Source organism: Bidens hawaiensis, unplaced genomic scaffold (genome assembly GCF_021521415.1).
Source record: "Bidens hawaiensis isolate Kalapana, Puna unplaced genomic scaffold, B.hawaiensis_p1.1 tig00020649_1, whole genome shotgun sequence".
In the NCBI taxonomy this organism is placed as follows: Eukaryota; Viridiplantae; Streptophyta; class Magnoliopsida; order Asterales; family Asteraceae; genus Bidens; species Bidens hawaiensis.
In genome coordinates, this window is record NW_027493163.1 from 144,001 (window position 1) to 170,710 (window position 26,710).

The 26,710-nt window shown below is 37.7% G+C and overlaps 1 protein-coding gene across 1 annotated transcript; it reads right to left on the reverse strand.

Annotated features, from left to right (window-relative positions):
- Positions 1–287: 287 nt before the first annotated feature.
- LOC143561289 (uncharacterized) lies at positions 288–21,546 on the reverse strand. Its single transcript, XM_077049411.1, has 9 exons — positions 21,527–21,546; positions 21,301–21,428; positions 21,120–21,210; positions 1,448–1,502; positions 1,105–1,280; positions 907–1,027; positions 625–813; positions 475–549; positions 288–389 (listed from the first exon to the last, which is right to left on the reverse strand). The coding sequence occupies exons 1-9, from the start codon at positions 21,544–21,546 to the stop codon at positions 288–290; spliced, it is 957 nt and encodes a 318-aa protein (XP_076905526.1).
- Positions 21,547–26,710: the final 5,164 nt, after the last annotated feature.

A 26,710-nucleotide genomic window follows, 5' to 3' on the forward strand; every position in this document is an offset into this window, starting at 1 on the left:
AATCAAGTCTTCAAAAACATCACCAAAATGAAGTCTTAAAATAGAAATAACACCGAACACACTCAGGTGTATTTATTATTAATTATTAAAATGTATATAAAATAAAAACCCAAAAATCAAGTCTTCAAGTCATTTCTCGACCTTCGGAGTAAGAAATTTAACACCATTCTTGCTTGATCCAACAACGCTAACCAAATCAGAATCATCTTGAACATCGCTTGTCTTCGACTTAGTAGAAGAAAATCCCGATGGTTGATCACCATCAAAAACATCCACAAGCTTACGCTTCAGTTTGTCTCTGAATCACTACTTGACAACTTGATCTCATTCACTTCATCATCAACCAAACGATAAGAAACTAGAGTCTTGTTATCCCCATTATCATAAATCTGTCAAAAAAAAAATAAGGTGTAAACAATATAAAATCAAACCAATAAACAAAATCATGTAAATTATATAGAATTGGAAATAAACCTTTAAAGAAGCAGAGCTTGTAGATTGAAGATCAGTTAAAGAATTTCCAAATGTTAGAGATCCGGAATCAGAAGGCTACAAATATAATACAAAAAAATAAAATATAAGCATATAATGTAGTTTATACAAGTTAAAGGCAGATGAATTTACCATTATAAACTCAGGCATTAGTCTTTTCTCAATAGCAGCAATTATTTGTTGATCATCTGTTAGCTTTGATATACCGTATACCTCAACATTATTCCTAAAATTGAAATCGGCAATCTCAACTTTAAAAGCAAACTTCTTTTCCAACAAACAGTTCAACTCGATGGGAAATCCACTATGCCCAACATCATCCTAAAAGTTTTTAATAAAAACATGTGTTACATTAATAGTGTTTTATATAAATAAAAAAGGAAGCAGTAAAATATGAATACATAATAACATAACCTCATCTTTAGTAGCAAGCAATTCAGATGTTATTTTGTTGATAATAAGTTTGGCATCCCGATCAAAAAGTGTCAACGAAACAACACTACTGCCATCTTGAACTCTTAGCCTAATCTTAAACCTGAAATAATTTTTTTAATCAACAACATAGTAACATTTATTATTAAAAAATATTTACTTATACAATATACACTATACCTAGGAGTAGGTGTAACACCCAAAGTGTTACATCTCTGATTCTTGCATTCATAAACATCTTCGCCTTCCACCACATTCACGATCACCTTACGACTACAAGTATTGCAACCGACATAGTACCATTCTGAATCAGGACAAACCGCCTTTATGGTCCCGAGTACTATAATACTCTTTGGCTGAAATAAATCAATTAAAAAAGATAACATAACCTTCTGCTAAATGTTATAAATTATAATCAGATGTTATTATTAAAAATTACCTAAAGTATAGTGCAAATTTCATAAATGTTGAAAAATTATATAGCCAACAGAAACTCCTCATCAAGAGTAGACATCAATTTTACAGGAATAGGCCTACGAACAGCACCATCAACATTGAAGTCCAAAAATTCAAACAAACTGAGAAACAAAATTATAAGGAGTTAGAAAAGGAAACAAAATAATTATTGAAGACATGTAAGGCCCCGTTACTGGTAGCCTTACTTTGGTGTTGGATTTACTTATAAACACAGTTCTAAAATCAGAGTTAATAAAAACATTCGCGGAATATAAAAACTTTCATAAAACATTACGTATCAAATCATAAACATGTCTTAAAACATTCTTTTTGTCTTTCAAAATCAAATCATAACTTATAAAACATGACAGGTCTTCAGATGCCAGACTCTTATTCTTCTGCCATGCCTCCCCGCTCAAGCCAGCTGTCTCATCCTACTTACATGCGTGCATACTAAAAGTCAGCTACGCTGAGTGAGTTCTAGTTAATAAAATCACATACTTTACATACATACATCCTTTCATTCATACTTTCATAACTCAAATTCTACTTTACTCTATACTATTCTGCCTCGGATATTATTAGGGTCCGGTCCCTTTTTCTGCCTTGGATATTATTAGGGTCCAGTCCCTTTTTCTGCCTCGAGGTTATTAAAGGGCTCGGTCCCTTTTCTGCCTTGGATATTATTAGGGTCCAGCCCCTTTTCTACCTTTCTATTTCTTATATTTATTCATAACATACATACATATCATTCATAGTCCATACATAACATTATAACTTGACAGTGTGTGCAATATCCGAAGATCGTTCACGTACCGAAAAGCAATCATTCTTACCTTTCATAACGTACATACATATCATTCATATTTCGTACATAGCATTATAACTTGACAGTACGTGCAATATCCGAAGATTGTTCACGTACCGGCAAGCAATCATTCTTACCTTTCACATAATCACATAAGACATACACTTATCACTTAGGATAAATGTATTAACAATCACGTCGAGTATGCACACAGCCCCGAAAACATAACACAGAAATGGGGCTAGAAACTCATCTGAATGCGGTTACGTTCGCCGATAATCATAATCCCTCTCTTGAGCTGTGCACGGCTACTTGTATAATGTTTACATGTATCAATTTACTAATACTACTCATGTTGTATTTCTATCTTTATATGACCCATAACGAACGGGGGTCCGGGGGAAGCGCCCCTGGCAGCTGGGTTCTAGGGGCGGCAGCCCCTAGCGGGGTCCAAGGGGCAGAGCCCCTGGCTGGGGTTAAGCTTGGAAAAATTGTTAGGACCGATCGGGAGACGGTTTCCCAACGATTCTCGGGGGCAACGTGTTAGAGTGCGGAATCCTACTAACACGGCGACTCGGTGGTAATCAACGACACAAACGGTAGCAATTCCTAGGATGATATGACGACCAGGTGCGGAGGAAAGGACCGAAGGGGTTGACGGGCAGAGAGGATTTCCGGGGAACAGGTCGGCTGTGTATGTGTGTTATGTGTGCTCTCTTCTGAAAATCCCTAAGTAACGTTTATATATCGAAGACTCATTCGATCGGATGAGTCTCTCATTCGATCGAGTGAAGCTTTGTTCGATCGAATGAGCCTGGTTCGATCGAATCAACCTTTTGTTCGATCGAACCAGTTTTCGTTTGACATTTACAATACGTTAACTAGGTTTCACTATCTTTAGTCTCACGCCGACCTACCCTGATAGAACTGGGGACATATATATGACATTTCATGTCCTAACAAACTCCCCCCTTGGAGCCAGTTCTATTTATGTTTTAACCAATCGAGATTTCTTGCTCGACTGCAACTCCCCCTTGGAGTTATCTCTCCCTCTCTGTTCTCAAAGCTAGTGGTGCCCTCATTGCATCCACCAAACTCCTGTCTTCATGGAGTTATCTCACGATCCAATGGTGCAGTCCGTCAGACTTACCATAGGTTCCACATATCATGAGATGCTGTCAAATGGAATATAAGATTAACATTTAAGCACAGTTGTAGTAGATTATCAAACATGAAAGTAAAGCATAATCTAGCACAATATTCCAAAGTATATTAAAATCACTCCAAAAACAATTACAACCAGAAGATAAAACTTTGAATTACAAAGAAACCAAATAAACAAAACATATAACAATTAATCACTGGTTCCCTGTGTATATTTCTTCTGTTGTTCCTTCCAGTTAGATCCTGCATGTATGTCATAGGCAAAACAGATCCTAATGACATTTCTGTACTTTAGCGCTTGCTCCATGTCATCGGGGGCATAAAGAATTTCTGTCTTGTATAGAGTAAAAACATCCTCCCTTGACAAGTTGGTGAGCCACATAGGATCAAAAATGCGGATTGTGCTCCAATTACCATTGTCGTTGAGCACTATAACTGCTTCATGTAGTCTTCCGTCGTAGTACCAATGCCTGAACGATTTGTAGAAGTCCTGCTTCATCTTTCGTAGCGGAATCTTCTTCATTGTAAGTGGTGGCATGTACTTCAAAATGACTTTCGGCCTGTTGGTGATCGGATCGATCTCCTTTTTACTTGTATAACGCTTTGGCCTTTGCGGTGTAATCAATCTCCATTTTGAGTTGTATTCCTTTCGTAATACACTCTGATAGTACGATGCGAATGGAGATGAGCTTGCGTATAGCATGTCCAGGTAATTAAGACGATTAAGATCGTAAGTTGGAAGAGTCTTCAAGTCTGTGATTCGTTGATAGTACTTGTTGGTGCACATTTTGTGGCCGTCGCTTGGCGAATAGTTTAGAATGTTTATGTTGTATGCTGTACACCTAGGTAGTGGTTCACGCCGAAAGTGATCCATTTGAAAGAGCATTTTCAAATGGATACTCATTCGATCGAACCAGTTTCTGATTCGATCGAATGAGTCTGCCATTCGATCGAATAGGACTCATTCGATCGAATGAGTCCTGACCGAATGGCAGCGGGTATAAATACCAGCTTTCAGTCGTGAACAGGTAAGAGTTTTGAGGTTTTTCGTGCCCGGGGCCCAGGTGCTGTCCGGATGAGGGGGGAGGCCATGCTCGACCTCCCCCTGCCATAGACCGTGATTTCAGTGTTTAAACAAGCATGTAATCTTTCGTTTTTATCAATGAAATCGTTTGTTTCGTGTTTGTTTCTGTCCGTCTTTGGTTATCAAACCTTCCGTCTCGAACGCGCTCGGATCGTCTCGGTCCCGGGCTGAGCCAACAATTGGTATCAGAGCCACGGTTACCGCTAGAAAGGTCTAACAACCGATCTAGCAAGCCGAGCTCTTGATTTTCTGCGTTCTGGACGTTAAACTGTTGGTGTGTTCTTCGTGTTCTTCGCGTTTTCTGGGCTGGCGTTGAAGGAGTCGAATCAGTACATTCGATCGAACGAGTTCCCCATTCGATCGAATAGGCCTATTCGATTGACTGATTCGATCGAATCAGTCTTCCCGCTCAAAAGTGTCAAATTCAAACGCAAGTTTTCCCGCCCAGACAGCCTGTTCATTCGATCGAACCAGATGTCTTCATTCGATCGAATCAGTTTGTATTCGATCGAACTGGTTTTCCCGCTCAAAGTGTCAAATTCAAATAGCTGATCGAACCAGTTCTTCATCCGATCGAATCTGTGCTTCATCCGATCGAATCTGTGGTTCATTCGATCGAACCAGTTATCATTCGATCGAACATGTTCCAGACCAAAAAAAAAAAAAAAAAAAAAAAAAAAAAAAAAAAAAAAAAAAAAAAAAAAAAAAAAAGAGTCTGGAACGCCCGCTTACACGAAAATTTGCCCAAGCCATTTTTATCAGTCGGGAAGTCTTCTGAAAAAGTTTGGCGAAAATAAAATTTTTTCGACAAAATTTCCGGGAAATTTTCGGTTAATTTTCGGGTCAGTGATGAAGATTTTTCTGGACATCCTATACATGTTGATCACATTCCAGAAAAAGTTTGGTGACAGTGAAATTTTCACTGATATTTGCCGGCAAAGTCAGAGCGTTTAAATGTTTAACGGTTAAAGCGGCAAATTTGGAGATGAAGAAAGCACAATCACCTGAAGGAATTATCGTTTTCAAGTTTAATGGATAACCCCTTGTTCATTGAGCTTCTACAGTGGTGATTGTTATAAGAACACAGAAGAACAGAGAAAAGTGATTACTGATGAGGTATGATGTTATTGTGGGGTAGTCAGGAGCATCTGACTATTTATGGGCCAACCAAGTTTAATTTATTGTCCGCATTCTGAAGATTCTGCTTTGTGGAGAGAATCTGAGTTTGAGTTATTGTGGGGTAGTCAGGAGCATCTGACTATTTATGGGCCAATCATGTTAAATATTTATTTTCCGCATGTGAGAATTCCGCTTTGTGGAGGGAATTCTGTTGAAAATTGGTGATTCGCAATCACGAAGTTAATGATGTGTCTTTGTCTCCGATGATGAATCTGCATACAAACTAATCTGTTTAGGGGGAGTAGCTGTGGATTGGAAGCCTCTGTCATTTGTCCAATACATGTTGGTGAAGTAACCGTGTGGGTGAAGATTCGCCGATAGTAAGTCGCGCAGCGGAAGCGTGCATGTATTGTCATGTCTATATATTGGGATACACGTCAACGTCTGAGGGGGAATTTCTACAGTTGGTTGTTTTAAACAGATTATTTAGTCTGAAGATGTCAGCAATGGAGAACACTTTGCATCATTAACCGAGAGTTCAGTCTAAGGGGGAATCTTGCTGCAATGATGGTATTCTTCAACGTGATTATCAAGATAAAGCAGAAGATTTGACTGAAGATTGCAAGAGGTGTCTACAGCAATTCGCAAGCAACGTCCAAGGGGGAATTTGTTGGTGCACATTTTGTGGCCGTCGCTTGGCGAATAGTTTAGAATGTTTATGTTGTATGCTGTACACCTAGGTAGTGGTTCACGCCGAAAGTGATCCATTTGAAAGAGCATTTTCAAATGGATACTCATTCGATCGAACCAGTTTCTGATTCGATCGAATGAGTCTGCCATTCGATCGAATAGGACTCATTCGATCGAATGAGTCCTGACCGAATGGCAGCGGGTATAAATACCAGCTTTCAGTCGTGAACAGGTAAGAGTTTTGAGGTTTTTCGTGCCCGGGGCCCAGGTGCTGTCCGGATGAGGGGGGAGGCCATGCTCGACCTCCCCCTGCCATAGACCGTGATTTCAGTGTTTAAACAAGCATGTAATCTTTCGTTTTTATCAATGAAATCGTTTGTTTCGTGTTTGTTTCTGTCCGTCTTTGGTTATCAAACCTTCCGTCTCGAACGCGCTCGGATCGTCTCGGTCCCGGGCTGAGCCAACAGTACTCAACCCCCTTTTCCCTTTTGACAGCTACGCAGTTCAGGTCTTTCAGACACGCCCAAGCTAGGATTTCTCCAGAGGTTCTCCGACCCTTAGTATCATATGACTTTGTGTGAGGAATGGTCGGTTTCGCTTGGCGTTTAGACCTGATCTTTTCAAGAATAGCATTGAACGCTTTCTTGCATTCTTCTGTTTTGTCTTTAAATTCGGCTTGATCGGCTTCAGACGGCTGTTTCATAGCATTTGACCTTTCGTCAGCCTTCTTCTGCACTTCCTCCTCGTTTACGTTTTGAAAGAAGCTTGATGAGTTGGGAATATCGTCAGTTTGCGACGTGTAGTACTCAGGATATTCTTCCCTTGTCAAGTCTTCTATTTCGACATCTTCGAAGTGAGGAGGATCGACTTGTGTCGGATCAGCGGCCGTCGGTGATGGTGAGTCGGTTGAAGCAGCTGCAGCAGATGTGGATTCTGTTGAAGGCAAGGCCAGAACTTTGCCTGTTTCTTCGTTTGAAAACTCGAACATTTGCTCTAGCTCTTCTTCCGTGAAGTTGTGCGAAATCTCACCTTCTTCCACGTCTCCACTTGAGAAGATTTGCTGTTCATCTGGGTTGTCCAAGAGATACGTGAAAAACTCCGCTGCTGTTTTTGACTGCAGCGGTTGGACATTTGATGTATCAGCATCACCTGCTTGATTAATAATCACAACACAGTAAAAAAAAATTTTTTTTTTTTTGTTTTTTTTTTTTAAATAAACATATGTAATATCATAAACGTTAAGTACAAAACAATTACATATGACAATGGAATATAAATAAGGATTACAAGATTTAAACATTAAAATCCTCACTACATTCACTCAAAAATCACTCAGTTACCTTCACCTTCATCATCATCTGAGTTCAGCTCGTCGGTGTCCACATCAACATTAGCTGGACCTTCCAGACGAAGAACGTCTCCTTTAAGCTCAGTCACCTTAGCTTCAAGGTTTCTGTTTGACTCCACAAGGCTTTTATTGGACTCTACCAGGCTTTGATTTGACTCTTTGAGCTCTGTGATAGCAGATCCCTGTTCAGCAACAGTAGCAGTGAGCTGAGTGTTCTCAATCTTCAACCTGTCGTTGTCAGCTTGAAGTTGAGCCATTTGTTCATCTCTGATTCTGTTATGCTCTTCCTGCTGTGTCCTGAACATGAACATCTGCATCATCGCCTTGTGCAGGTCGGCAATTTCAGAAGCGACCTTGGGAGGGAGGGAGATCTCCTGTTGAGGTTGAGGAGGAGGTGGCGGTGCGGACTGAGGTGTTGGAGGAGGAGCTTGTTGTGCTGGAGGAGCAGTAGAAGAGGTCCCAACTGATGGTAACATTGCGGGACGAGGTTGGCTGGTAAATAAATTCCTGTACTTTCGAGTAACCTTCCTCTTTTGTCTCTTCGCCGGCCTTTCTTCACCTGTCGGTTGATCAGCAGGCTGCTCCTCAAACACTACTTCTTCACCGGTTTCCAAATCTTCAACATTTAAGTAGGTATCAGCTTCCTTCTCTGCATCAGTCCTGGTGTCCTCAGGGACTACTTCGTCTTCAGTGTCTGATTCATCACTGGTTTTCTGATACGGAAGGTCCTCGACATCTGAGTCACTTGAGGTGTTCCTCCACTTCCTCTTTGGTGGAGCCTGATAAAACGGATTCGCCACATGCCCAAAACAACGTTTGTGTGGGGGCCTTGTTGGACGATCCTTGTATGACTTGAGACGGTTCAAAGTCTCATTCTTCATGTGGTCTAGCTTTACCACATCTCCGTCATTCTCTTTCAACAGCCCCGGTGCCTGGTCATCAACTATCATCTGCACAAACCTCGGGTACCGTAGAAACTTCTCACCCGCCCCTTGTTTTATGGTGAGGTTTTCCACCATGTGACTGAATGTCATTTGAGAGAAATTGAAGGGGCGGTTCATCACGAGTGCTGCCACGGTGAATTGCATGCTCTCCCTTATCTTATCAAAACTTGTACGTTGAGGACCCAGACAGTGCATCACCACGTGCGCCAGATATTTGAATTCTGGGCACAAATTTGCTTTGAGAAGCAGACCGGCATTGAGATCGCCGTCATACTTCATGCGTGCGAAACATCCTCTCGTTGCTGCAGGATGTAATGTGGTCGGGTCAGAGTCTGTATCTGCAAACCCGCAGACATCTCTAAGAATCTGGGCAGAAACAACAATTTGATGCCCTCGGACTGTGGAGCGTATCACCGACGGCTCGACGGACTTGTCGTGCGTGGCGTTTCTCCAAAACTCCTGTTGAACCGACATTATCGGCTCAACGATCCTTGAGATAGGAATGAAGATCCTTGACCTCTTTAAAAACTTAATCATCTGCGCAAAGTCCTTGCCGTGACTTGATTTTTCATCTAAAAATGCCACAATGTTGTGTTTGATCGACGTTTTGTACGGAGCAATAACCTGTGCAGCTTCAGCCATTGAATCTGTATACATAGACATGTTAAAACAGACAGATATCTAAAAGACTGAATTTGTTAAAAAAAAAAAAAAAAAAATTTTTTTTTTTTTTTTTTTTTTTTTTTTTTTTTTTTTTTTTTTTTTTTTTTTTTTTAATTTTAAACTTCTGGACTGGTTCGATCGAATTATAAAGGATTCGATCGAATGAACTAATCATCCGATCGAGTGAGACATATATTCGATCGATTTAGACTGGTTCGATCGAATGGACTCATTCGATTCCTTCAACCAGAACCCAGATTTCAACGAGACCCGAATCGGTTTTTCGACCGATTAACCACAATCAACATGTGCGAAACATTGAAAGATGTTGTTTACATGTTTTCCAATGACCCTCATGACCCGAAAACTCAAAAAAACTCAGTTTTATTGTCGGGACCGTTTCCGACACCAAAAACGGCCCGAAAACCTATCGAAACGCGGACGAAAATCAATAAAACTTACATTTTTGAAATCTACGCGAAAAAGTGAATAAACTGGTCGGATCAAAAAGAGGTTTTAGCACGATCGATTTTGAGAGGGAAATTTCAAATTCTTTTCGGATGAAAATGTCCGATCGAATGACTTTTGCTATTTATACAGATTTTTGACTCATCCGATCGAATAAACTTGTTCGCTTGACTCATCCGATCGAATGAGACACACTATTCGATCGGATGGATTTCTTCCCTCAAACTGATTTTTCAAAATAACTTATCCGATCGATTTGGCACATTCGATTGACTGACTCGATCGAATGGCTACATGTTCGATCGAATGAGGAAAAGTTTTAGAAAAATTTGACTTTTAAACTTCTTATTCCCCGTCATCGATCACGGTGCTTTTGAACCTGCAAGAAAACTTAAACTTTTGACATTTGGTTAGTTAACATAGAAATTTTCCGATTTTGTGAGCTCAGTTCCTGTAGAACATAAAGATCATAAAACGTTAGTAAACACACAGAAAATATCAGGTCCAACCAACTTCGGTTTTATTGCAACTTCTTCCTTCTCTCATTACACACTTGGTTGCGCAGATAAACGTTTGGCAACCTGCATGAGTTTTTCTTTCATTCCTACACACTGAATAAACATTTAGTAGGAACAGACAGGAATCAGACTACCTGTCACAATGATTTCTCATCGACTTTCAAACATTAAGAATAAAATAAAATAACCAAAAATAAAATCTTAATTATTTATTTACAGGGAGGGACAGGGATCAGACTACCTGTCACAATGATTTCTCATCGACATTAAAGCAGAATAAAATTAAAGAAAAATTAATTCAAATTAAAAATGTTTTTGAATTTTTTTTTTCTTGTTTCTTTTTATAATATTCAGACTGAAATAAACATCTGTACAAAAATTTAAAACACATTATTTTTGGTTGAGAAGGATCTATAATAAGAAATCATACAGACGTATATGACTATCTACTGAGACTTTTTGAGATTTTTTTTTTTTTTTTTTTTTTTTTTTTTTTTTTTTTTTTTTTTAATATACGAAGTTGAACAAGACATAATGAATATTCTTTTTGTGAGAAAGATCCGAACAGGAATCATACTAATTAAGTGACTGTCACATAGATCCGTGTTGAGCTGTATTATGACATAAAGAAACAGGTTATGAGCATGAAAATAACTTAAAATGGTTTTCATCGTTTCTGTGATACGAGTTAGGTTCAATTATGTCTCAAAATTTAAGTGAATAACAACTCAGAGATTATGATGCCTCCTATCTATTCTCAAAGCGTATTTGGCTTTCCCCAAGTCACCCCGAATTGACTTTGACCCATAGTGTCTGATTAAGGTTGTAAGTGTCTTCATCTGCTTCCCGTTTTCTTTCTTACTCCATAATTGAGAAGTCTTGACATTATTAACTCTAGAATGTTTCAATAACTCATAAAGAATCATTTTTTTTTTTTTTTTTTTTTTTTTTTTTTTTTTTTTTTTTTTTTTTTTTTTTGAATGTTACATAGACTTCAGAGTAGTAAAACAATTGCAAGTCCCGAATCTGGATCACTGCAGTTTCTTCATGCACTATCTTTACGGGAATCAGAACACTTATGGGCTCGTGTATGACTGAGTAATCGCTTTTCTGCCTATCATTCGGAAAGATATATATGAAGACAAACAAAACTCTTAAGGAGTTTCCACGTAAAATCGAGTAGATTTAGTTTGTATCACATCTACTTTTACGCACCATAAAAAGCTACCATGACACACAATGACTATTCTAAAGCCTTTTAAGCCTATTAACTTCACTAGTTAAGCACACAGAATCAGTATATCTATCATTTTCCAAGGTTGGATCAATTTCTCATTTTCTGAATATAAATGAATGTCTTTTAAAAAAAAACCGTTTTCACTATTTCGCCCCGATCAAGTCAAAGTCTTCAGGTAAACGGCTATCCTGAAGATCCAATGGATCAACTGGACCGACCACATACGAGTATGTGTCCTTCTAACTAAGTATAACCGACTATTTTTCAGCGAAAGAATAAAGACCCATCAAAACCCGCCCCGATCACTTTCAGTCATCTGGTTAATGGCTATCCTCATAATCTACTAGTAGAAATAAGGACCAAAACACATCCGAAAATGTGTCCATCAAACTGAGGTAACCGACATAATTTTAAGCGATAGTGATGTATAAAAATTTAATATAAGAAAAATGAAAATAAGCTGTACAGAAATAGCAAATCTTTTTGATGTCTCAGTATGATAGCGTCTGTGTACTATCACCTTTCTTGTAACAAGATCAACTTCTCAAAATTTTGAAAGTTTTTTTTTTTTTTTTTTTTTTTTTAATGTTTTTGGGTTTTTGTATTTTATATTGTTTTTGGTTTTTCTTGAACCTTTTCTCCCCCTAGAATTTATAAAAAACAAAATCTTTTTGGATTTTTTTTAAATTTTTAAGAAAAGAAAAAATGAAAACAATTTAAATGATATCTTCAGGAACATCATCTGATATACGTTTAACGCCGTTGATCTCTAGTAAATATAAAAACCGTGGTTTATCAAATGCTTTAGTGAAGAGATCAGCGCGTTGTTCCTGAGTGGGGATTTTTATCACATCGATTAACTTCTTTTCGTAGCAGTCACGAAGGAAGTGATATCGAATTTCGATGTGCTTCGTTTTGCTAAAATGAACCGGATTTTTGGTAATTGAAATTGCAGCAGAATTATCAATATATATGGGAGTAGTAGAGCATTCAATACCGTAGTCACGCATTTGTTGCTGAATCCAAATAACTTGAGAACAGCAACTGGCAGCCGCAATATATTCCGCCTCAGCTGTTGAAGTGGAGACTGACGTCTGCTTTTTGCATTGCCACGTTACTAAACGACTTCCAAAGAACTGACATCCTGCTGTTGTTGATTTGTAATCGAGTTTACAACCACCATAGTCCGAATCACTATACGCATGTAGATCAAAGTTATCATCATAAGGATACCAAAGACCCCAATCTGGAGTACCCTTCAGATAACGCAAAATTCTTTTGACTGCAATCAGATGGGAGACCTTCGGCTTTGACTGATAACGTGCACAGAGACACGTAGCAAACATTATGTCTGGCCGAGAAGCAGTCAGGTACATTAGAGATCCGATGATCCCTCTATAGTGAGTTGGATTGATCAATTCACCCTTCTCGTCAGGATTAATCCCGTGATTAACCTCTAAAGGAGTTCCCTGTGAAGAAGAACTCAACATCTCAAACCGTTTCAAGATGTCATTGACGTATTTTGTCTGGTGAATGAAGATACCGGAATCTTTTTGATCAACTTGAAGTCCTAAGAAGAACTTCATCTCACCCATGGAGCTCATTTCAAATTTTTCTTTCATCACTTGTTCGAACTCCTTACAAAGTGTTTTATTCGTGGACCCGAAGATGATGTCGTCCACGTACACTTGTACCATAATTAGATCTCCTTCTTTTTCTTTTGTGAATAGCGTGCAGTCAATGGTTCCCCTTCTAAACCCGTTGTTCAGAAGGTGTTTGGATAGTTCTTTATACCAAGCTCTCGGGGCTTGGTGAAGACCGTACAAAGCCTTGTTGAGCAGATAGGCTTTGTCCTTGTGATATGGGTCTTCAAAACCTGGAGGTTGTGCCACATATACGGTCTCTTCGATGTGACCGTACAAAAAGGCACTCTTGACGTCCATCTGATATACTTTGAATTTCTTGAAAGATGCATACGCCAAGAACATCCGGATTGCCTCCAAACGAGCAACCGGAGCATATACCTCATTGTAGTCTAGGCCTTCGATTTGCCTAAACCCTTGGACCACCAGGCGGGCTTTGTTGCGAACAATCACTCCACGATCATCACGTTTACATTTTAGTACCCACTTAGTGCCAATTTTCTTCTGACCTTTGGGGAGATCCACCAGCTTCCACACACCAAGTCTTTTAAACTGCAATAATTCCTCTTGCATGGCTGTGACCCAGTTGGGATCTTTCAGCGCATCGGTGGTGCTGTGTGGTTCTTCTTGTGCTAAGAAGCATTCATGGGCATTAAGAGCAACTAATCCTGACTCCATCATTTCTGTGTAGAGACCAAAATTCAGCTGTCGACGAGTTTTGACACCCTGTTGAATGTCCCCTATGATGTTGTCTTGTGGATGATCACGTTCAGTCCTAACAACCGGATTGTCAGGAACGACAACATTTTGTTCCAAGTTAGTTAAGTTCGGCTCAGGAACTGGAGCGGTTTGTTCCATGTTGTTTGTGTTCAGCTCAGGAACTGGAGCGAATTGTGGTGCTGCCTCTGAAGTAGACGTTAGAGGCGGATCTGTGATAGACACATCTTGATTTGACGAGGACGGTTGTGAAATAACATGTGTCGGTGCCGGTCGTACAAAGTCTGTTGGTGTTTCATCTTCAGATTCGGAATCAGATGACTCAAGAACTTGTTCTGTTGACTCTGTGGAAGAAGACGTTGACGGACCAGGATGAGATGAGCGTTGCTGTGATTCATCAGGAGGTGCATTTTGCGCCTCATACATCATTTGAATAGCAACATCATTCAGATTGAATGACTTGACCCATTTGTCAAAGTCAAACAACCAGTCTTCACCTGTCCCTTTGGCTGGTTCTGTGTAGCGTTGAACATCGACGTGGTACCATTCTTCAACCAATTTTGTTGATCGGTTGTAGACCCTTTTGAGAGGAACGCTATAACCCAGAAAGTAACCCTTAATAATCTTCTCCTCGAACTTGTTATCAACTTGCCTTTTGAGTAACGTGCAAAGAGCCCCAAATGGTTCCAGGTGCTCTAAGTTAGGCCTTCGACGTTGAAGAAGCTCGAAACTAGTCTTGCCGTGGCGCTTGACAATGCCAACCCGATTCAGTGTGAAACAGGCGTTGGCAATTGCCTCATTCCAAAACGTGACTGGCAACACTGAGTCAGCTAACATGGTTCTTGCTGTCTCGATTAACGTACGGTTTTTCCTTTCAGCAACCCCGTTCATTTGTGGAACATACGGAGCACTGAATTCTTGAACGATGCCTTTTTCTTTGCAGTAAGTATCAACGTTTGCGTTCTTAAACTCTGTACCGTTATCTGACCGAATTCTTCGAACCTTCAGCTTGTATTGCGACTCAAGAGTCGTGACTAGCAGACTAATACACCCAAAAGTTTCAGACTTCGCTTTTAGGAAAAACACCCATGAGAATCTTGAATATTCATCAGTGACCACTAGACAGTATGAGTGCCCAGCAATACTTTTGACGCTGATTGGGCCAAAAAGATCCATATGTAGAAGTTCCAACGGCATATCAATGGAGTGGAAACTCTTAGACTTGTGGGACCTTTTTCGTTGTTTTCCGGCTTTACACTGAACACATGAATCAGGGAGATGAAAACTTCTTAGATTGACTCCCTCAACCATTCTATTGTGCACCAGCTTGTTCATGTTCCTGACGTTTATGTGTCCCATCCGTTTATGCCAAATGACAGTATCACGTTCGGATGCCTTGGACACAAAACATGTTGCAGTTGGAGATGATGACCCTGCCTTAGCCATATCCAGAATGTAGAGATCACTCTGGCGTGCGGCTGACATTAGAACTTTGTCTTCAGGAAAGTTGACGTCCTTAGACAAGATGTGGCAGTCTCGTTCATCAAACATTACTTTGAAACCTTTGTCGCAGATTTGACTTATGGACAACAGGTTGTTCTCCAACTCTTTGATGAAATTAACTTTCTCAAACGAAACTCGCCCATTAGACACAATTCCTTGGGCCGTGATAAAACCTCCTTGATTTCCTGCAAAGGAAACTGCACCTCCTTTTATTTGTCTGACATTTGAAAGAAGATTCATGTTTCCAGTCATGTGCCTGGAAGCTCCTGAGTCTATGATCCACATGTTGAATCTTGGATCATATCGAGCAACCTGCACACAAAGACAAAAGGTTTAAATATCATTGGAAACCCAAGCCCTTAAGGTCTTGGGTTTTCCATCTTCATCACGAATGAACAATTCAATCCATTTACCCTCATTAACACTGTTTTCAGATTTGACGTTGTTATCAACAGTGTTAGTTTTCTTTGGTTTCCAAAAGTCAGTCTTCTTCTCAACATGTTTGAGATAGCTGGTTGAAGACTGAGTTTCACTTGTCGAAGTGGAAACACTTGGATCTGAGGGGTTTGGGGATTGGTGTGGTGAGGTTGGCTGAGGTTTCCGAGGAGAAACCGACCTCGGTGTGTGAAACCGTTCTTGACCTTGAATGTCAATGGTCGGTCTCCTCCTAGGAGGTGACTTGACATACCTCGGATCCGGAGTCGATATGTACTGCTTAGGATCCGTGTACTTATAGCAAAATCTTGCTATATGCCCTACCTCTCCACACGAAAAACAGTAGTTTCTCCCCCTTTGACTTGGTGGAGAGAAATAACTCTGGTTTTGTCTGTTATCATAGTACCCCCTGGATTTGACATTTTGGGGTGGAGTTTGTCTAGGAGGGTGTTTTGGGAAATTATGTTTTTCATTAACGTTACCCTCCTTTACAAACTGGGTACTATGTTCCACATAGACTTTCTCAGATTTAGGAATAAACTTTTTCTTCTGAGAACTTCTTGTTGTTGTTGCCTTTGACTTAGATGGTGGTGGGCCCGATTTAGTTGTAGAACCTAAGTCTGTGGCATCAACATTTTGTTTGGACTCAGGAGCCGGGTCAATGACTTCTTTACCCTTAGACTTAGAAATTTGGTTTGTGTCCTCGGGTATATAATCATTTGATTCATCATCCGGCACAGCTCCTGGTGTGCTTGCAAATTGATTCAGGATCGGGGGTGGGACATTGTTGTATCCCACTCCTTTTTCCTTTTTGCCTCGGAACTCGGGAATGATGTGTTCTAATAAATAAGATGAATTTGAGTAACTTTTTAATTTGAAATTTAATGATTCAAAATCAGCTTTCAAGTTTTCCAATTCTTTTTTCAAAACATTATTCTTATTTATGTGAAAATTGATAGAATCTTGTTGATTAAGAACACATATTTCAAGTTCCTTGTTCTGACGCTTAAGGCCATCAATCTTTTCTTTAAAAGCAGACTCTTTCTGCTTCCAAGCCTTATTCTGTGCAAGCGCGTCAGTCAGTTCCATTAAAGATCTTGAGGCTGCTTGTTTGTAAGCCTCGAGATCTTCAATTCTCTCTTTTAGAGATTGAATTTCTTGTTCATACAACTCACATTTTAAACATTTAACATTTACAGATTTAGGAGTTGAAGGGTTAGAACTTACCTTGGCATTACTTGAAGTGTCTGCCATGAACGCGGAGCATAGTTTCCCCGCTCTACCCAAAAACGATGGAGAAGTTACTTTAATTTCTGCTTCTTTGACTTCTTCATCTTTAGCAGTCTCCTTGTGAATTGTTGAACTTTGAGATGTTTGAGGAGTGTTTGACTCGTTCTCATGATCCTCTTTCATCTCCGTAACTACCACTTCAGCCTCTGCATCTACTACTTGAACTTCAGTAGCTGGTTCCTCGACTATATATGCTTCGTTTTTCGAGGAAACCACAGACCCAGAATCTGAGTCTCCATCTAGATCAGCCATATTTATGTTGAAGTTCCAAGTTTCACCCTCATCTCCTTGAACTGCAAGAGCAGTTTCATTGTTGATGTTGTTTGTTGCTGTTGGGTTTTGAGGGACCTGTTGTCTCTCAAGATTGACATTTGCAGCAGCAGCCGTAGGAGTGGATGTTGAAGAAGTGGTTCGGAAAGGGTATTGATGACCTTCCCGTCTGGGCTTCGAACACTCCTTGGCGAAGTGACCAAGTTCACCACAGTTGTAACATTTGACTTTGTTTTTGTCAAAGCCGAACTTGGATTTGTTGTTGATAGTGAGGGCCTGACCGGTTTTCTTTGTCCATTTCTTGGCCCTTCGGAACGCACTGCCAAGTGCCCACATAATATCTATGCGTTCCATGTCGTCTTCATCCAATTGTTCGTAGTCATCGCTGTCCAGATGACTATTTCCCAACTTTCCAGCTACCATCAAACTGTATGACTCTATAATCGTACCCAGAGTTGCCATGTGTTCTTTGGCAACCTCAACAGTTACAGCTCCCAAGCCCTCTGTATTTAACGTTGCTTTTTCCATGGGCTTGGTTCCGGAGTTTGTACTTGCATTACCGGGAGTTGACGGTGGTGGAACAGACGATCTTGTTTCAGTCCCCTTTGAATTCGACACTGAGGAGACGAAAGCAGTCTTGATCGGTGCATGATCATTTACATCTGACAACGGAGATTTTGACATGTATAACGATTTGTCAGGTGTTGATCTTGGCTTTCTTGAGGAGGCTCTCAGTTCAGCATCCTCTTGTCTGATCTCTTTAATGAAATCAGAGAGAAGAATTGTTTCGAGTTGATGACTTCTTCTCATCACCGTTAGAAAGGTGCTCCAACTGGGTGGGAGACCTTGTGCCAGACATCTCACTTTCTCAGTGCCAGTAGTTCTAACGTTGTAGGCCTTGAGCTCAGACATGAGATGATAAAATCTCGACAGCAGTGACTCGATATCTTCTCCTGATTCCGGACCAAACAAATCGAATTCACGCTTTAGTTCCCTAGCGTGAATATCTCTCAGTGAATCCGACCCTTCACATCTTTCAACCAAGGCGTTCCATAGTGTTGACGCTGTAGTGAATTGGTTGAACTGGTGAAACAAATCGCTGGAAAGGGCTTGTGATAATAGTGAGAAAGCCTTCTTTTCAGCTTCAAATGCTGTCTTCTGTTCATCAGACAGCCTGAAATAGCTTAAAGCTTCACCATCGTCGTTGGTTGGATGAACCCAAGCTGTCTGAACAGCTTCCCATAATCCAGGATTCACACCGGTTATGTGAATCTGGAATCTAGTCTTCCAAGTGTTGAACTCGTTTAACGCCATTAGCTTAGGAGGCTTGTTATAGCTTCCCGATTCCGAGTCACTTTCGAGGATTGACTGGATCCTCTTGGTTGAGCTTGTACTTGAAGACATGTTTGCTTAACACCGAGAAGACTGAAAAACACTTAAAATTTGCTAAGTGTTGAAAAAACAGTCTGCTGATCGAATGTGTTGTATTCGATCGGATGAGTGGTCTATTCGATCGGGTGTGAGCTGACTCGATCGAATGTCTGTTTGGGTTAAGGTTCTGGTGTTATGAGGCTGATTCGATCGAATGGGAACTTTTTCGATCGAATAGGGTGTTAGGTTCGGTCGGATAAGTATCTGGTTCGAACGAAACGGGTTGTGTATCTTGTTCGATCGATTGGGAACTAGTTCGATCGAATGGGGTCTTGGTTCGGTTCTGATGTTGACTTAGTCGATCGGATGGGTTATGACAATCGAATTTGACACTGATCGAATGGGTTGATCAAATGGGTGACTAAGTCGATCGGTTGGGTACTGGTTCGATCGAATGATTGGGACTTACTCGATCGAACGAAGGGAGCGTATGTTGAGGCGGGAAAAGCTGGTTCGGTCAACGTTTAAACTTGTTCGATCGAATAGGAGGGCTATTCGATCGAATGGGTTCCAAAAATAGACTGATTCGATCGGGAAATCTGGATTTTCCAAAATTAGAAGATTTTGACGAAAATTCGGATTTTGAAACAAAAACAAGAAATCTTGACGATCGAGGACCACTTTATGACTATTTTTAAACTTATAACATAAACACAACTTAATTCCAACCCAAAAAACGGATCAAAACAACCAAAAACTCGAAGAACACGAAGAACGCGAAGAACGTTCTTGACGAAAACCCGAATTTTAACACGAAATCCTTTGATCAAAAACCAAAATATGACAATATTAACTGTTTTTGACACAAAACCGATGAACACAAGACCAAAAACCAAGATTTTACCGGAAATTTTACGTAAAAATAACGAATTTGACTCTAAAAACGCAATTTTTACCACGAATCTACCGAGAATCAAGAACCAAAGGCTCTGATGCCACTTTGTTAGGACCGATCGGGAGACGGTTTCCCAACGATTCTCGGGGGCAACGTGTTAGAGTGCGGAATCCTACTAACACGGCGACTCGGTGGTAATCAACGACACAAACGGTAGCAATTCCTAGGATGATATGACGACCAGGTGCGGAGGAAAGGACCGAAGGGGTTGACGGGCAGAGAGGATTTCCGGGGAACAGGTCGGCTGTGTATGTGTGTTATGTGTGCTCTCTTCTGAAAATCCCTAAGTAACGTTTATATATCGAAGACTCATTCGATCGGATGAGTCTCTCATTCGATCGAGTGAAGCTTTGTTCGATCGAATGAGCCTGGTTCGATCGAATCAACCTTTTGTTCGATCGAACCAGTTTTCGTTTGACATTTACAATACGTTAACTAGGTTTCACTATCTTTAGTCTCACGCCGACCTACCCTGATAGAACTGGGGACATATATATGACATTTCATGTCCTAACAAAAATTTTATTTCCATTAACTGTCTTAACACATTTTTCACTAGGATTTTAATTCATTTCTCAGCGAACTTAACTTTTGGTGAACTTAATATTAAGCGAATTAATCATTAGCGAACTTGTATTAGGCGAAGTTCTCAGTGAGCGAACTTGTCAGGCGAACTTACGTATAGCGAAGTTAACCACGGCAAACTTACGTATAGCGAAGTTAATTATGGCGAACTTACATATAGCGATGTTAACCAAGGCGAACTTGATTTTAGCGAACTTGTATACTTCGCGAACTTATAGGGCGAAGTTATTAAGTAGCAGCGATGGGTTGATTTTCATTCAACCTTTACAAGCATCTTGCGATTTCAATATCGTTGTTATGGCTCGATATAACCGTTTTCGTTCATATTTAACCCGTATACACCGCAAAGCTTGTACCTTTAAATCTTAAAACGTTCCATACACGTTGCTGTACATACCCTAGGTTCATTAAGTTCGTTTCCAACGTCAAGTTTGCTACTTTACATTTCGTTTAGACCCGATTTACTTTATGTTTAAGTTTCAAAGCTAACCGATCCTAAAAACATAAACTTTTAAGGTAAAAGGCATACCTTTATGCGTTCAGTGTGGTCGCGGTTTGCTTGGTTATCTCGTATCTAGCTCGTATATTGAAGATCTAATAATGGTTGGCTTGATTTTGGACTCGAATTCCGTTTTCTCTCTCGCAGCCGTATGAGGTGGTGGTGTGTGTGTTTGGAGTGTGTAGAGATTAGGATGAAAGGAATGAGGATTTAGGGTTTTAGGGTGGTTTAAGGGGTATTTATATCCCTTAAATTCCATGGACCTAAGGCCCATTACCCTCTAATCCACCAATCAATCCAAGTCCATGATCTTATTAATACTAATTAATTATTTAGGCCCAATAACAAAACGCGACTTTCTTTTATTTAATATTAGAATATTTTAGGATGTTACAAGACACATTGCGGACATCTATTAATAATATCACCGTGTCTTATAATCTTCAATCTCAGAAATACTCTCATTGAGAAACACACGAGTAACATCAGAACCGTAGGAATTAGACACATACGGTTTCTCTACAAATTTAAACAAAAGACAGTCATTATGATATTAAAATAAGAAAGATTTCAAAAAAATATATTACAAATTAAAAATAAAAAACAAACCTTTATGGTATTTAACTCTACCAAATTGCATGAGAATAATCATAAGTGATTTATCAAAATGGTCAACAACATACTTAGAGAACTGTGATACGTAATCACCCCAAAGAGTGACGTAAACACTGTCACCGCTGTAAACAAAAATTATATTAGAATAAAAATTTTATAGTGTTCAAATATTAATAAATATTAATACAAACGGACATATAAATTAATGATAAACATGTACTTGATATCAGAAACCTCCATAGTTAATCTTGCATTTTTTTTACATCTCTCATATTAGAATTGTTATCTTTAAAAACATGAACAACATGTCCAATTATATCTGGAAGACATCCAATTAAAGAATTAGAAATATAAAAAATGTTCATAAATAATAAAAAAGAGTAAACTATTTTAATAATACATATAGTAGCTTTCAACGGGATCTCTTTATCAATAACTGACTTGAATGAGTAAAACTTAAAACCGAATGTAGGACCATCAAACTGGCTACAAGGATTAACATGGGTACTGGAGTTTAAAACTAACTTATTAGGGCAGTCGATAACCTTGTAATTCGACACATTAGATCCAAGGCTAGGGTTGACTATAGTTAATGTAGCATTCTCATTTAAATAACGTTTGAAACGGAATATATCTTGTTTAAAACCTGTAGACTGCATTCGGTTACCCTGAAATTTCTAAAAAAACAAACAAAAAATTATGAACAATAACAAATGGGACAAATAATCATAAACATAAATGGTAAAACTAAAGATTACCGATCCATCCATAAAACCATTTCAAGAAAGAAATCCTCATTAGTTTTAGTGTTATCCTTCACACTCCAAACCTTCAACACTTTTACCTTAACGGTAGATGGAGTAGATCTAAGCACATCAATCTCCTGTAACATAGTAAACTTCTGTGCCTCCATTGACCTTAAGAAATAATAAAAAAATTAATTAGTAACAAATATTGAATGTAAAAGTTGATAGAAAAAACAAAAAAAAATTAAAAGTAAAACTGACATTAACTTGGATGAAGAAAAACAATGGATATTGTAATGTCTGAAGGCGAGGAGAAAGATTAAGAAATGAAAGAATATATAGTGTAAAATACTTAGTTATTTATGTAAAATTTAATATAAATAGTAATGATTGAGAATAACTGGGAATTATAATTATAATTATGGACAAATTGATTTGGACATCATATAAAAGTTTCAACTTGATTTTGACTAATTGCGAATTATATTGTTCAACCAATAAAATATTTTTAGTGTTACAAAATAATCTGAAACATTAATATATTTGATTTAGACTAAAATATTTTTAGTGTTAAAAAATATATTTGTCACATATATTGTTTAAATAAAATAAAATATATGTAACATTAATTAGTTAAGGGATTGTCAAAATAATATGAAACATTAAGAACCAGAATGAGTGTCATTTGAATCAATATTGACTCACAAGAATTAAAGGAAACCTGTTAAATAGGAAACATGAGACTTTTTGACCGTATATTAAACGAAATCTTTATTTATATTGTTTGCTAATAAATTGGGAGACTTTCCTAATTTGTGGAAATAAATGTAAATTAGTAAAGTTGTTACTCCGTATTATGTATTATTATTTATAAATTATCAACATTTAATTTTAGATAACTTATTATTATGTAAATTATGGTTAATTAATTTTAAGAATTTTATTATAGATAGTAGTGACAAAGTTACATATATGTCTAAATGTTATTTTATAATTAGAATTGATATGATATAAATGAAGTAACAAACTATTGTTTTAATTGTGTATAAATATAAATTAAATTAATTGTATTAATTGAGGAAAGTCAATGTATAACACCGAAAGTTCCATATCATTGTGTATAAATATAAATGAAATTAATTGAGGAAAGTCAATGTATAACACCGAATTCGGTTATGTCCACAAATTAGGAAAGTCAAACTATTTAATGGAATAGTTACTGGTGTAATATTTAACAAAATGGAAAACAAATACTATTAAGTTTTAACTAAAATATATGAAATTGAAATATTTAAATACATGAACATTGAAAATTAAAAATAAATATATACATGAAAAAAATAATAAAAATACATATACTAAACTCTTCATCAATAGTGATATTAGTATAGATGAGTCGAACAATAACCTGAAATAATAAAATCGAGAATTAATAATTATATTATGGAGTTTTAAACAATATAAAAGACGGAAAATTTAAAAGGTGTTACCGGAAAAACGATATTGTCCGAATGACCATGGTATACCGGAAAAGCGAAATGAGCATCTATTAATCTTGCCATTAATCTGAAATTATAAAGTATAATATTAATGTTGAATGTCTTACCTGTAAATAACAAATATCGTTTTTAATCATGAAATCTCATATTTTGATTAATAAAGTTAAATGAAGTATTGCAACAAACATAAAAAAAATCATTTTTTATAAACATTCAAGGAAAAATAACCGGCAAAACTTACCGGAAAAAAGTAGAACGTCCACATATCACCTTCATGACCGTTTATGATTTACAACCTAAACTGATTTTTTTAAAAATCAGTTAACAATGAAAATAAAACATAAAAAGCTTAGAAGAAAGAATAACCAGAAAAAATAATAAGGTTGCCGGAAATTAATTTATATAACTTTACCTTGAATCGGAAAGATTAACCGGAAATAAGAGGCTTAGAGCGACAATTAGGGTTTCTGAATAGTGGCAACAGACGAAATTAGACTTAAATATAGTATTTGAATTAACGGGTCAATGGGTTAAATGGATATCCAAAACCCGCCAGAAAATGAGCTTAAATGGGTTAAATATAGTTTAATTGCTGAGTTGGCATGCTTAAGAAAGGAAATGGATGACATGGACTTGAGGTGGCATCCTATGTGGACACCCTAGAATGGTGCTATGTGGAAATTGTTCCTTGCTTTAATAGTATATATAGATAGATAGATATCTTCTAGCCTTCTAGGGTTTCTTATTTCATCTATGATCTTCGTGTTTTTGGTTAATATTTGATGCTTTTCATTATGTAATTACTAATTAGTGTCAAATAATCCATTAACAACAGAGGAACTTTAAATCGTTTAGGCTTATATTGGTGTTTTCTTTAATATTTGTCAAATAATCAATTAACAACATATGAACAAGAACGACTAGGGCCAATATTGTTGTTTTATATAATTTTTTATGTTTGTCAATACGTATTGTCAAATAATTCGTTAAACACATACGAAGATCAAAATTATTAGGGCGTAATTTTTTTGTTTTTTTTCTTAATACTTGATGTCTTAATCTTTTTTCTAACAGTAATTAAACTCCATTATGTTTTTGATTAAAAGGATTGTAGTTTTACTTACACAAGCCGTCCAATATCATTCTGCTATACTTTGTTTCAATGTTTACCACCTGCTTATGTTGTAAAAGAATTTGTTAATTCAGTTATGAACATGTTATTGCATATATATGCCGAAAATCGTAACCTTGGGGTCGTAAAGCTTCGAAAATTAGCATCTGAATATTGTCTATTTCATGGATGGATTGAGGTAGTGAAAAATGTATACCTGATAATTGGTTGTCATGTGATATTTTAGAGGGTGAAGAATCAAACCTGCATATCAATATAAAGCAAGATGCATGGAAGTAAAGTTGTTATATATCCTAGGTCCAAGCATATGGTTTCAATATAATTACATATTTGCTTATGTTGGGTTCTCACTATACTATAAAACAAGTAAGCAGCGTGGAATTTGTTGTACTTGATGATGATGTTGTAGGTCCCGAAACCGGATCAAACAACAAAACAAACTAATTACTAGTTGTTCTTGGATCAACCTCACAACTAGTTAGCAAAAACAACTAGTCAGACCGAGATCTCGGATCTTGTATGTGTGTTAAAGAGAGCCGAAAATAGAGAGGAGGGTTAGAGAAGTTGAGAGAGTTTCTAAGTTACTTGGATGAAATAAAATGCAAGGGTTGTATTCACAAGGTTGGTGGGAGAAATGGGTTAAGTGACCCTTTATATAGGGTCCCCTATTTCTCCAAGTTTACATAACATGATACAAAATAAATGTACTGAGGTACGTATTACACCGACTGTAAGCAAATATAAAGACATACACAATCCTAAAACTAATATAGAATATTGGCCATACAATCTCCCTTCTAGGATTGAGTATGTCCAGAAACCTTCATCAAGTTCCTTGCTTCGTCTTTATTTCTTGAAAACTAGTACTTTTCTTGATCCAAGAGCTTGAACGAGATTGGATCTTGAATAGTTCTTTATTTTCTGATCTTGAAGACTTGAACTTCAATCTTATTTTCTGGGAAGGATCGGCAACAACAAATTTTAGAAACATCAGATGCGGGAGGCTCGACATCTAATTTTCCTTTGTTGACTTTCTTGTGCCGACTTGTTTCTTTACTTTGTCCTTCGACTGATCTTCAGACACGATTAGTTCATTTTTAGGTTCAACAGCCAACTGTCACATTCTCGTTTTCTTTTAAGCGCTTCAGCATCTGCAACTTCAATATTTGCAGCCCAAGACACTTGATCTTGATCTACCTGTCCATGTACTACTTCACAAAACTTAGAGCAAATAAGATTTGTTCACAAACCCTCTTGAGGGTCAAAGAAGAATTTTCTTTTTCAAAATATGCCCTCTCAACTTGTAAATGATTTATATAAGTCCCCGGTTTCCAACGAACTTTGCATGAACGACCTTGACAACAAAACACATGATTTTGAATAAAAAAAGATTTAATAAAATATGTACAAACACATAAAACTTAAAATCTTTTTGGAATTTTCATATATTATAATATTTTGAAGTTGAATTATAAAATAAAACAAGAAAAATGAAAAAGATAAGAGTAAAGATATAATTAGTTATACTAATGAATTAATATACATAACTTTTGAAGCGCATGTTTTTGGTGAGAAAGATCTCGACAAGGAATCACATTGTCTGTAGAGTCCTAGATCACACTTCTATTTGGATAATATTATGCCAATAACCCAAAGTCGATTGTAGAAATGTTTGTCCACTTAAACTTAACAAGTATTTTGATTTCACCGTGATACGTTAAGGTACAATTTGGCACAATACTTGTGTGGTCCCCTGTTAATCTAACAAGTTACAAACTCCATCATACCTCGGGCATAGTTTGTGTTCATTAGTATCACCCCGAATTGACTCCGACCTGCTAATGATTGATCAAAACATTTTGTGCTTTCATAAACCTTTTTCAAACATTTCTTTCAAACAATGTGTAAAGGTTGAACCATGGACTTACTAATCTTGTTGACTTATGCCTTCATATAAAGTGTTTAGGACTTACTTGTTTACCCCACGTTACGTAGTTCTAATACACCCCTTTTTGTTTGATAAAATC